General features: G+C 47.5%; 1 protein-coding gene across 1 annotated transcript; it reads left to right on the top strand.

Moving 5' to 3' along the window:
- Nucleotides 1–1,192: 1,192 nt before the first annotated feature.
- Nucleotides 1,193–7,575, top strand: LOC308475847 (uncharacterized protein). The gene is made up of 3 exons (XM_081003316.1): nucleotides 1,193–2,629; nucleotides 6,014–6,322; nucleotides 7,189–7,575. Exons 1-3 carry the CDS (start codon nucleotides 2,530–2,532, stop codon nucleotides 7,404–7,406), a joined length of 627 nt encoding a protein of 208 aa, XP_080859442.1. The 5' UTR covers nucleotides 1,193–2,529; the 3' UTR covers nucleotides 7,407–7,575.
- Nucleotides 7,576–12,427: the final 4,852 nt, after the last annotated feature.

Below are 12,427 nucleotides of genomic sequence, written 5' to 3'. Positions count from 1 at the left end.
ACAGCTGTCCATGGAGGCACAGGTTAATTCTGTGTTCAGGGCAGCTGTTTACCATCAGGTACGCAGGCTGAGACCCTACCTGCCCGCAGATTGTCTCACCAGAGTGGTACATGCTCTGGTTATCTCTCGCTTGGACTACTGCAATGCGCTCTATGTGGGGCTACCTTTGAAGGTGACCTGGAAACTGTGGGATGTGAAACACAAGAGCAGTCAAGTACAACATTCCTAGAGTGAACATGTTTACACATGGGGAGGAATGTTTGTCCAGCCAGCAGGTAAACATCCTGTTTCCTTCTGGGCTGGGAAAGACTTTCTCTGCATGTGACTGGAGGTGGGTGTGGCCTCACCTGTGCAGGTAACGACAAAAGCACAGGGCAGGGCAGCCATCTATCTCTCTTTCTCCACATGCATTGAAGAAACAACATCTACTAAGCCAAAGATGCTTTCTTGGCTTCCAGCCAAGAGAGGACAAAGGGACTGTCTTCTTATGAGATAGATTCCAAGTGCATGTTACTTCATTAAGCTAAGTCTGCCTTCTGGGATCTGATTGTCAACTGAATGTGAGTAAACTCTTTTTATACTTTTGTAAAAGACTGTGTTGTCCCTTATATTTTATGAGGGAATAAGGGGGAAAGCGTGTTCTCCTTCATGGAGAGCACGTGTTGCGGTGGGGGCCGCCAGGACATTCCAAAGTTGGGGGGCGGGCTAATTGATCGTTGGCCACTGATGTGATTGGGGCTTCCCTTGTTGTTGGGAAGAAGTTAATGTTGCCATTTATTGATTGACAGCCAGAAATAGTAAAACTCCTTGCTCGAGGTTAGGGCTTCCTCTTTTCGCCCGTGCATCGAATTGATCACAGCGAAGGGAGACGGTTGTATTTTTCTACTAATTACACATTATCCTTGTGTCTTTGGCCTGCTTTAATTGCGTTAGCTCTATTTAATTCTTAATTTTGTCCTTTGATTAAGTTTCCTCTCTGTGTAATAATTATTAATTTTATTTTAATTTTCCCTCTCTCCTTCTAAAATTTTTACCCTTCATTCCCACCCCCCTTAGTCTTTTAATTTTCCCCTATCCCCCCCTCCGCCCCCACTGTAGCTTACCTTAACGTTTGGAGGCACTAGGCCTCTGCGAAGTGCGCCCAGCCGCAGGGCCCAGCTGCCTAGGCCTGGCTCCTGGTTGGACGAAGGGCCTTTTTTCGGCAGCGCCTGGTGCCGCGCTGAAGCGGGGGTGCCTCCGGCCCTGCTGGGCCTTCTTAGGCTTTCCCGCCCTCCCGCACACACCCCCGCCGATTTCCGAGGCCGGATTTGGCCTTCTTTTGTCCTCGGCGGCCCTCCCTGCGACGCGGGGAGGCCTGGTGTCTGGCGGGGCTGCAGGCAGGCAGGCGCGGCCTAACTTGGGCCTGGGTGCAGGTCCGTTGTGTTCAGCCGCCTTTCCCTGCTCCGTTTTGGCGGGAATGCCATTTTCCGGGCTTCAATTGCTCACGCAGGCCATCTAGTGGCTGTTCTGAGGCACTGCAGCCTGTTTTATTATTGCTTTATTGCAGCCTCCCTGATTTAAATTGCTCATGCACACCCTCTAGTGGCCGTTCTGAGCCACTGCAGCCTGTTTTATTATTGCTTTATTTAGGCTCATAATTGCTGCCATCTGGTGGCCGTTCTGAGCATTGCTGCCTCCCTGATTTAATTATAAAGAAATACTTTAGACTGTTAACTGCTGCCACTTTGTGGACATTCTGTGCATTGCAGCCTGTTGTTTTATTTTAGTACAGGGAAGCTAATTTGCTGCCAGCTAGTGGCCAATAAAGGAAAAGGCACCTTCTGGTTAATTGGATGCTCCTTAATTAAGTAGCTTACTGTTTTATTTTGGTTCATTTTGTGATCGCCAGGTATCTGGGGTGCATTAACTTCTTTTCTCGTGTTGATATTTCTTTTTCTTGGTAGCCATCATGTCTCCGAAGAGAGTCCCAGCGCAGCCTGCCTTGACCGTTCCACCTAAAAGGACCATTCGGGGACCTTCTCAGTCGCTTCGATCCCCCTCGACTGGTCAAGCCTCAGGGTGTCTGCAATCTTTGGTTTCGAGCCTGGCGGGTGATCCAGCTGCTTTGGCTCGCTTTGCTTCTGAAGTAGATAGCCTGATCCAACGCTGTAGCGCCGGGCCTAGCCAGTAACCAGCGGTGACCACTGCGGCTGCAGTTTCTTCACTTTCTGATTCCGCATCTAGCGATGAAAATGATCTGCCCATGTCTGGTGTTTTGTTTTCTGATTCTCAGTTTTCTCGGAATGCGGGCTCAGCCCCTGCAGTCACACGCGGGAGGGCAGAACCCCTTCTCGGCGCACAACTGGGAGGGGGCGACGGGGAAAGGCCCCTTCTAGGCGTGGGGGGTCTTCTAGGCCAGGGTCAGCTTTGCAACCCTTACCTAGTACCTCCGTGGGTTCTGATCAGTCACCTGCCACCTCTTCTCAGTCTGTCCCAGGCGCTGCACTTCAGGGTCCAGCATCAGAGTCTTCTGAGGAGGACAGCCTACCTATGCCAGCCAAGTCCTCTTCGGGCGGCACACGCCGCCGCAAGAAGTCTTCCGGAAAGCGTGCGAAGAGAAGGCGGAGGGACACCTCCTCTTCATCGACAGGTACATCTTCGCAGAGTTCAGAGTCTGAGTCAGAGGCCGCCTCAGAATTTTATTGGGGTCTGGGAGAATCGGCCTCTGGTTTCCCCAAATGGATTTGGGAGCGGAGGGCCAACTCCCATCAAGCAAAATATGGGGCCACTCAGGAATACTTAAATGGGGTGTTGTTACCTGATATTAAGAAGTCGACTAATTCGGCTAGGGATGTGATCCCAGGGTGTCACCTTTCAAAGAAGTTGAGAAGTAGGATATTGAATGGTCGCTATGTCGACATGTTCAAACTGAGCCCTCCAGTAGACAGTTCGCAGGCCCAAGAGAAGTCAGTTCCATCCTCTAAGAAACGGGCTGCTGATTCTAAAGTGGATAGAACCTTCGAGCGCTGGTTGGATTGTTTCCAGGTTTTTGCCGGGATCATTTCAGCATGTTATCCCAAGAGAGCGCTTCATTTAATTGTCTACCAGTCCATCGTACGTAAGGCATTCGAAATGGCTGGTCAGAATGCTGCCTTTGATTATGATGAGAATTTCAGAAGAAGGGCAGCAAAAATTCCCACGGCCCGATGGGATTGGAGGGATTTGGATGTATGGACCACTTATGTGGCCCCTCAGTTTGAAAAGAAGACCCCTGAACCTCAAAAGCCAAAAACAGGAGGTTTTAAAAAGCGCTTGTATTGCTGGGATTACAGTAAAGGCTCTTGCCAGCAACAACCATGTAGGTTTCCTCATGTCTGCGAAAAATGTGGTGGCAACCACCCGGGCTCCACTTGCTTTGGCGGCCGCCGGCCCTTTCGTGGGGGAAAAGGGGGGGGGTCACAAGCTGCAAAAGCGGCCCCCCCTCAAGCAGCAGCTGGTGCTTCTAAGTGAGGCGGATATGGTTTTAGCTTATACGCCAGTACGGCTTCCAGAATTGGTTCATTGGTTGCAGTTTTACCCTAACCGTGAGGCAGCTGCTTATTTACAGGAGGGCTTTTCTTCTGGTTTTAGGATTCCGGTAGCTACGGTCCCCGTAGCACGGAATCCAGTTAATCAGCAGTCAGTTAGGGAAAGGCATGAAGTGGCACGTAAAAAGATAGAAATTGCCTTACGTCATATGGCAGGCCCCTTCCTGGCTCTTCCTTTCGCTAATCTGCATCTCTCCCCCTTGGGAATTGTTCCGAAGAAAGCCCCCGGGGAATTTCGCCTTATTCATAACTTATCACACCCAGGAGTTCATCAGTAAATGACGCTATCCCCCCGGAGCTTTGTTTGGTAAAATACGCTACTCTTGATCATGCGATCAAGATGATCAGAAAATTTGGGACAGGTGCCCTGCTGGTGAAATGCGACATTGAGTCTGCTTTTCGTTTGTTGCCAATTAATCCTCAGGATTTCTGGCTTTTAGGGTTCCAGTTTGAAGGGGCATTTTATTTTGACAAAGCCATGCCCATGGGCTGCTCAATTTCATGCGCAGCTTTCGAGTGCTTTAGTACTTTTCTCGACTGGGCCTTGCGTTTTAAAACCGGCCTGGATGGGGTGACCCATTTTTTGGATGACTTTTTACTGGCCTCGGCGAGGGACACAGGTGACTGCCTGGCCCTGCTTCAGGCTTTCGCATCTCTTACGGAAGAGTTGGGTGTCCCATTGGCATCGGATAAAACCGAGGGACCTTCCACTCAATTGACTTATTTAGGTATCCAATTGGATACAGTTGCATCTACATCTCGCTTACCTGAGGACAAATTGGTTAATTTGCGAAGGATAATAGAGGAGTTGCTCCCATTACGTAAGGTGACATTGCGTCAGTTGCAGTCCTTATTAGGCCACCTTAATTTTGCATGCAGGGTGGTGGCTCCCGGTCGCCCATTCTGTGCGCGCCTGGCCAGGCTTACGGCCGGCTTGCGTGCCCCTCATCATCGGGTGCAGCTGTCACCTGGTATAAAGGCGGATTTGCAGTTATGGCTTGAATTCTTGAATGAATTCAATGGGGTGTCATTATGGCAGGACACTTTGAACCTCCATAATGACTTCCAAGTGCATTCTGATGCAGCAGGCTCTCTGGGTTTTGGGCTATACTGGAAAGGTCGTTGGTGCGCATTGCCCTGGCCGCCATCGTGGCGAGGGGAGCCTATTACGCGGGACTTAACTTTTCTTGAGTTCTTTCCCATTGCAGTGGCAGTGCACCTGTGGGTCAAGGAATTCAAGGACCATCGAGTCTGTTTCTGGTCCGATAACCAGGCCATTGTGAACGTGTTGGCAAAACAGTCGTCCCGTTCAGCCAGGGTATCGGCCCTTCTCAGGGCTTTTGTTTTGCATTGCCTGTGCTTTAACATTGTGTTTTCAGCACGATTCATCCCTGCCGTTTCTAACGAAATCGCTGATGCTCTGTCCCGTTTTCAGATGCAGCAGTTCAGGTCCCTTGCTCCAGAGGTGAATCTGCTGCCAGAAAATTTCCCGGATCATCTCTGGAACCTTGGCAGCAATTAGTCTTACAGGGAGTAGCCGCGTCCATTTCACCTTCCACTCTGCGCTCATATAATCGAGCTTGGACTGACTTTTAAAAATTTTGTCGTCAGTCTTTGTCTATGGAGATTTTGTCATCTCCTTCTACTTCACAGGTGCTGCAGTATTTGGCGCACCTTTTACAATTTTGTCGAGTGGCCAGGACGCTCAGGATCCAAGCAGCGGCCATCTCCTTTTTCTGTAAAGCCTTCTTTAATAAGGATCCTTCCACCAAATTTGTTGTGCGCAGGGCTCTGGAAGGTTGGGGGAGGCTTGGAACTCGACCCCCTTTGGTAAGAAAGCCTATAACTTTTGATTTGCTTACCAGCATGCGCTCGAAGTTGAGGAGCGTCTGCTGGTCCAGATATGAAGCGCGGCTTTTTTCAGCAGCATTTTCTTTAGCCTTTTTTGGTGCCCTGAGGGTAGGTGAGGTGGTATTGGAGGTCATCCGGGGCAGAGAGTCTAGGGGTTTGCTTTTGCAGGACGTAACTCTATCCCCTTCGGAGGTGGTCCTATCTATCCGGAATTCAAAGACAGACCAGTTAGACGGGGTGCTACTCTTAGGCTCCCCGCCACTGGGGGTAAAGGTCCTTGCCCGGTTAAGGATACCTCCAAATATTTGAACCTTAGGCCTCGGGGGGAGGGTCCCTTCTTTATTCACGAGAATGGTGCCCCATTGGCCAGGCATCAATTTGCCAAGGTAATGCGCAAAGTGATTGCAGCTTGTGGTTTGACGGCAGCAGATTACGCCCCTCATTCTTTCCGCATTGGTGCTGCCACTTCGGCAGCTCATTGGGAGTTGTCTGTAGAAAGAATTAAGAACATGGGTTGTTGGAAGTCTAATGCGTTTCGCGGCTATGTGCATAGCCATCGTTGATTGCTTGTACTTACATTTGCTTGTCTTTCTTAGGTGTGGCGGCTGTTTGCATTTGGATGGTGGGCCACAGCATTGTCCACTGGGCCAGCATCAGAGCGAGGGAGTCTGGACTTGGACCCAGTCTTGGCCTGCCTCATTACGTGCAGGTGTCCTGGCTGACCAGACGTGGAATGCTGTGGGCCGAATTGCTTCCCCTTGTTCGGAAGCACGTGAGGTTGGAAGGGCCCCCTTCAGCTATCGTGCTCCAGTTGGGGGAAAACGATCTGCCCGCCACCACAGACTGTTGTTCTTTACGCTTTACAATTCAAAGGGACTTAGTTGAATTGGCAGAGTTTTTACCGGGTATGAAAGTTTTTTGGTCCCAGTTGCTGCAGAGGCGCACCTGGCGTGGCAGTCGCTGTCCAGCTGCCACTGAAGGAGCCAGAAAGCGCGTTAATAAGGTGGCAATGAAAACAGTCATTGCTCATGGTGGTTCCGTGATTGCGCACCCCAAAGGGACGATGGTGTGCATCTTTCCCCGTTGGGAAATGACACATGGTTAAATTCTGTTGTGTTGGGTTTGAAGGTGGGGTTGCAGTTGTGAGTGGTTGGCGGCGAGCTTGAGTGCTCGGTGGCGGTTAGGCATTGGTTTATGGTTTGGTTGGTTGAGGGGCATGGATTGGCTGTGCCTGCCCCTCTAATGCTGCTGCTGCTGCAAGGGATTCCGTTAAAGGAATTGGGAGCTAACTATTGCTTGTCCACTCTGTCAAGGGGGCTCGGGCCATAGCAATGAGCTCCTGGTTGCATTTGGGGTGAGGGCAGGTTCCCTGCTCCGCGTAACCCCCAAGTGTATTCCCCCATTCTGACTTTCGCATCATGCGGCATGTCAGTCTGTCCCCCATGGTGGGGGCAGATAGTCGCAACCAATGCCTACGCAACCACTCACAAATTTGTATTTTAATAAAGTTGTGGCCAGAATTATGCCAAAAATCTTAAACAAAAACTTCTGTGTGATGGGTGAGTTATTGGGGTGGACCTGGGGACCTCGACACGCAAATACCAGAACAGTTATTATAGAGGCTATAGCGAGCCTGAGCAAACGCATCCGTTGCAAAGTTTAAAATAAGGGGAATGTTACTCTGCTGAAATTGTGGAACTTGTTAACACAAGTTGGATAAGGATATAATCAGACAATATATCCTCTCCTGCATCCCTGAACATTCCCACAGAAATATTATTGGCCCTAAAATGGAAGCAAGAAGAACTACCAACATTAGAAGAATGGAGGATGAAATTGATAGACTACGCAGAATTAGACAAGCTAACAGGAAGGATCCAAGACCGGCGGGACCAGAGGTTTACCGAAGACTGGACTAAATTTACTGAGTATTTGAAAAGTATTTGTGATGATCAGATTACGTTTGTAGGACTACAAGAAGTTCTGTGAGGAGTAATTTAAGAAACATTATAAAAATGGAAAGGGAGAAATGATTTGTTAGAAAAGGTAAAGGCAATATTAAGTTAAGAAGTGCAGGAGAAATAATCAAGACAGAAGACTATCAGAGATGCTGAAGGAAGTCCAAACAAGCACATATGTATAATAATTTATTGGGGGGGGGGGGGGGAGAACATTCCCACAGAAACTAAACTAATCCAGAATGCAGCAGCTAGACTGGTGACTGGGAGCGGCCGCTGAGACCATATAACACCTGTTATGTACTGAGTTGAATAGGATCCAAACTGTAGCAGTCTGATTGGTCCTAGAACAATAGGATCCAAAAGGCAGCAGTCTGATTGGTCCTAGAACAATAGGATTCAGAATGCAGCAGTCTGATTGGTCCTAGAACAATGCAGCAGTATGATTGGTTGGCAGGAACCACCCAATCCTGCTCCAGATAGAAGTGAATCCACAACCTGATTGGCTTACAGTAGAATTCCAGAATTAGCCAATCATGTGCAGCCCATTGTGTAAATAATGTATATAAAGCAGATACTGTGAGGGGACATTTATTCATTCCTCCTCACCACTATGAGCTGAATAAAGAGCATGAAATCACTTTGCGACTCTGAGTATATTTCAACACCAGTCTTGAAAGACCTACACTGGCTCCCAGTACGTTTCCGAGCACAATTCAAAGTGTTGGTGCTGACCTTTAAAGCCCTAAACAGCCTTGGTCCAATATACCTGAAGGAGCGTCTCCACCTCCATTGTTCTGCTGGGACACTGAGATCCAGCGCCGAGGGCCTTCTGGCGGTTCCCTCCCTGTGAGAAGCCAAGTTACAGCGAACCAGGCAAAGGGCCTTCTCGGTAGAGAAAAATAACTACCAAACTTTTAGAAGACATCTGAAGGCAGCCCTGTTTAGCGAAGCTTTTAATGTTTAACAGGTTATTGTATTTTCGTATTTTGTTGGAAGCAGCCCAGAGTGGGCGGGGTATAAATAAATTATTATTGTTGTTGTTGTTGTTGTTGTTGTTGTTAAATTAATTAAATGGAAAATGTGCAGCAGGACTTTTATACATCCTAGTTTTAAACACGCATTAACAAAACTCAGCCCTGAACTTGTTTGCCAAAGAAGCTTCTTTGGTGGATCAGCCTCAGCTATCTAGCTACATGATGCGCGGCTCCATTCTGCCGAAAGCTCCCTCCCACAACTGTCTGTACAGAGGGCCAGACTAGATGTGACTTGGATCTTATGTGTGTGTATTTGCCTTTAATGTCCAGGTTTTTCTGTTGGGGTCACAGCAGGCACACACAGGGATCTAACCCTTTCTTCCCTTGCTGAAGTTCTGAGGAAAACCCCTTCTCTGAAACAGATGTTCGTTCTAGAACAGGCATGTCCAACTTCAAGTAGGCTGCTATCTACTAACAATTATCAAAAACTGGCAGTGATCTACCACCCTCTGAAGTCATTTAAGTTTACAAGTAAATAAATGCATCTTTATTTCACAGATACAGTAGTTATGTTTGGATATCATCATGACAGATCCAAATAGTTACTAGATGGACAATTAACTAAAGAAGTGAGAAAAGTCGAACTATGTTTTTATATTAGTTTACACCAATCTGAGGAACCAGCTTCTCTCTGTGTGTGTGCTAGCTTTTTCCCTTCCGAGTTGATCCTTCCTTGCTCGGTGATTCTCCTTCTCTCTCTCCCTCCCTCCCCCCCACCTCAGTCTTTCTCCTTCTGTTGCGTTAAAGCTGTTCCCTCGCCTAAACTCATGGAGCGCTAAGGGGGCTTTTTGCCAGGTGTTTTGTTCTTTGCCTTCCTCGCTGTTTATGTGGGGGGGGGAGGGGCTCCTTTTTTATTCCTTTCTGCTGGGCAAGCAGGCAGGGAGCTTTTCGTTTTGAGTCCAGTCATGTTTTCACTCCCACCCCTAAGTTAATGCCCTGCGGAAACACCCCCCCCCACCCCCAGCCCTCCCTCAAGGCACTGCATCCCCCTCAACCCCCCGCTGGCGCTCTACCCCCCCCCCCAGTGCAGTGCAGAGCAGGAGACAGGGAAGGAAGCTGTCTTCCTTGGCTAGAGGAGGAGGAGGAGCTTAGGCTCGCACGAGACTGCATCCGAGGCTGCAGAGAAAGGCTTTTCTTTCTCAGCCTGCGATCGACGAAAATCAGTCCTGCGATCCATGAGTCGATCATGCTCGAGGTGTTGGACATGCCTGTTCTAGAATAAATTCTCTGCTGCCAGCCCCAAAAGACACTGATTTGAACATGGCACTCACTCCTTACATTCCATGCACTCCTGAAAACGGGGAACCCAGAATATCAAACTCATGGCAACGGCTTCTTAGGGAAATCATTGTCTTGGTCATTGTTTTATTGAGGATTAGACAGGGAAGATTAGCAGTTTGAGCTAAACACAGGATAATAAAATAATTAAGGTCAAAGCAGTTGGGCAAGCCAGTCCAATGGGCAGAGTAAATATAATAAATGGTTTTTATTATAGTCATAGCAATAAGATGAGTCTATTTTTTCTTTGAGATGCTGAGGCTCAAATAATAAGAGTTTGTGGGTGCCAGACTCCCCTAAATTCCTGGATCCATTAGAGCAGGGGTGTCCAACAGGTCGATCGCTATCTATGGGTCAATCGTAGGCCGCCCCTCATCGATCTTGGTCGATTGTGTGATCTCCAGTGATTGCCCCCCCCCCCCCAGCTCAACTCTGATCTCAACAATTCTGGTCAATCCAATGGGTAGATCACTGCCAGTTTATTTATAGTGGGAGTAGATTGCAGTCTCTTGGAAGTAGGACATCCCTGCAGTGGAATGTTAAAATTAAATCTTTAATCTATTCTCCTGAGCCCTTGGATCCAATGATTAAACTATAAGACAGGCCAGTTTCTTAAAGAGACAATCGCCTGGCGGTTGAGCCATTAAGCAAAGGGGAACCATCCCTGCAGCTCAGAATTCCTTAGGAGGGTTGGCTGTGATGTGACCCAAAGGGGGAAAAGGTTGCAGGTTGCAGGTTGGACATCTGGGGGAAAGGATTAGAGCATGATGGTTGGTTTCTGTCCAGGAATCCAAGGCTGCCCCTATGGCAGGAGCAAGACCTTCTTGGAGGGTTAACATTGTGAACCCCTCCATCATAGGCTCAGGTTGTATATATGTGTCAAAAGGCCATGTACCAAAAAGACGTCACAGTTTCTGCTGGGCCTCATTCCCAAAAGGAAACACAGACCCTGGGACCCCTGGAATCACATGCTGTTCAGAGATTGGGTTGGTGGGCAGCAGTATATTGCCAGTGAAGATAGTCATCATGTTACATCTCATGCTAGCACCTTTAATGTGAACTGTGACCCATGATTGGGACCTACTTGTACATTTAATTTTAAATTTATTTTAAACTTAGTTGCTTGTCACCCAAAGTCCAAGTCACTTACACTAAATGCACACAAACACAAGCTTGTTTTCTCCAGCCAAGGAGGATCCAAACCCTTGGCTTCAAGTTACAAGAAAGGAGATTCTGACTAAACATCAGGAAGAACTTTCTGATGGTAAGAGCTGTTCAACATTGGAATGGGCTCCCTCTGAAGTTGTGGACTCTCCTTCCTTGGAGGTTTTTAAGAAGATGTTGGATGGCCATTGCCTGCGATGCTTTATCTGAATTTCCTGCATTGCAGGGGGTTGGACTAGATGATCCTTAGGTCCCTTCCAACTCTATTTGATTCCAGGGACAAAAATGTGTGTGTGTGTCACGTAATACATTAATATATTGTCTAATATAACACATGGAAAAAACAACACATTCATCATATAAATAATAACAAACAACATTAACATGCATTTATTCATGTAGGTAATGAAGTTCACCCTCAGTGCTGTCCATGCCTCTGCACATAAACATCAATAGCCTGGAAGCTACTTCCCTTGTTCCTCCTGGTTGTTGCGCCACAGAGACGTGTCTATGGCATCCACACCTATACTATAGCCATGTGGGATAGCACCTTGGCCCCACCTGTCCATGGGTGTGTGAAGGAGACCCAGAGATGAGCGGTCCTGAGGCTTGTATCCTAACACATGCCCATGCCACCTCAGTCCTAAATCCACCTGCTTTGCAATTGCAGAAGTTTGCAAAAGGGCAAAGTCTTCAGAGAGGACCACTACAAATGTATCACAGATCAAAACATTAGCAATGCGCATCAGTGCAGTGAATCTACATGCTCAGAGGTATGAAAAATAAATAATTCGCTTGATGCATATCAAATTCTATCTCCTGAACTGCTTAATTAACAACGTATGAGAAATATGCGCTTGAGATCTGACTGGGTAATAGATGTCACCTTGTTCAATAGAACTGCTTTGCTACTAGAAAGGCTTAATTTTAAAGAGATTAGTCAGCATTTGTACCAAAGTATCCTTTACTTCCAAGGGCCTGATCTTAATATCTGGGAAGGGCAAAGGATGCCCTCCATTGAGCTGTTAAGCATATCACGGGGTTTATTTGTTATTGATTCTGAAGGTATCATGAAGTTCTTTTGCCAGGGTGCAGAGCCTGACATGGCAGATGGCATTTATAATGCCTAGAAGACTTTTAAGTTAATTGAACTCTAATTCTTTAGCACTTGCATCTATCTCCCTTTCCCTTCCAATTAAGCACAAGTGACACATTTTTATGGTCACCAAGTCCATGCATATTAACTCTAGTGATACAATGGGGTAATCCTCTAATTAAGTTTGTTACAATATTTCCACTAAATAAGTGATTATAAAAATGGGAATAAACTGTTCAAAGTCCAGTTCTTAACACCGAAATGTGCTAGTTCCAGATTTTGGGAGGTCCTTGGGCAAGATGCTCTCCATTGGCTCTCTTCCCTAAGCGACTCCCTCTTTCACTTCCAGAAGCAGAAGTGTGAAATGGGCCATCGCTTTGTTAGTCCCAAAGTGCTGCATACGGGTGTAATTACATATGATTGTGGGAACACAAGTTGTTGTTGTTGTTTAGTCATGTCCGACCCCATGTTGTTTAG

This window comes from Podarcis pityusensis, assembly GCF_964106645.2.
Source record: "Podarcis pityusensis genome assembly, chromosome: 4".
NCBI classification, from domain to species: Eukaryota; Metazoa; Chordata; class Lepidosauria; order Squamata; family Lacertidae; genus Podarcis; species Podarcis pityusensis.
This window is presented reverse-complemented; position numbering and strand designations above follow the sequence as displayed.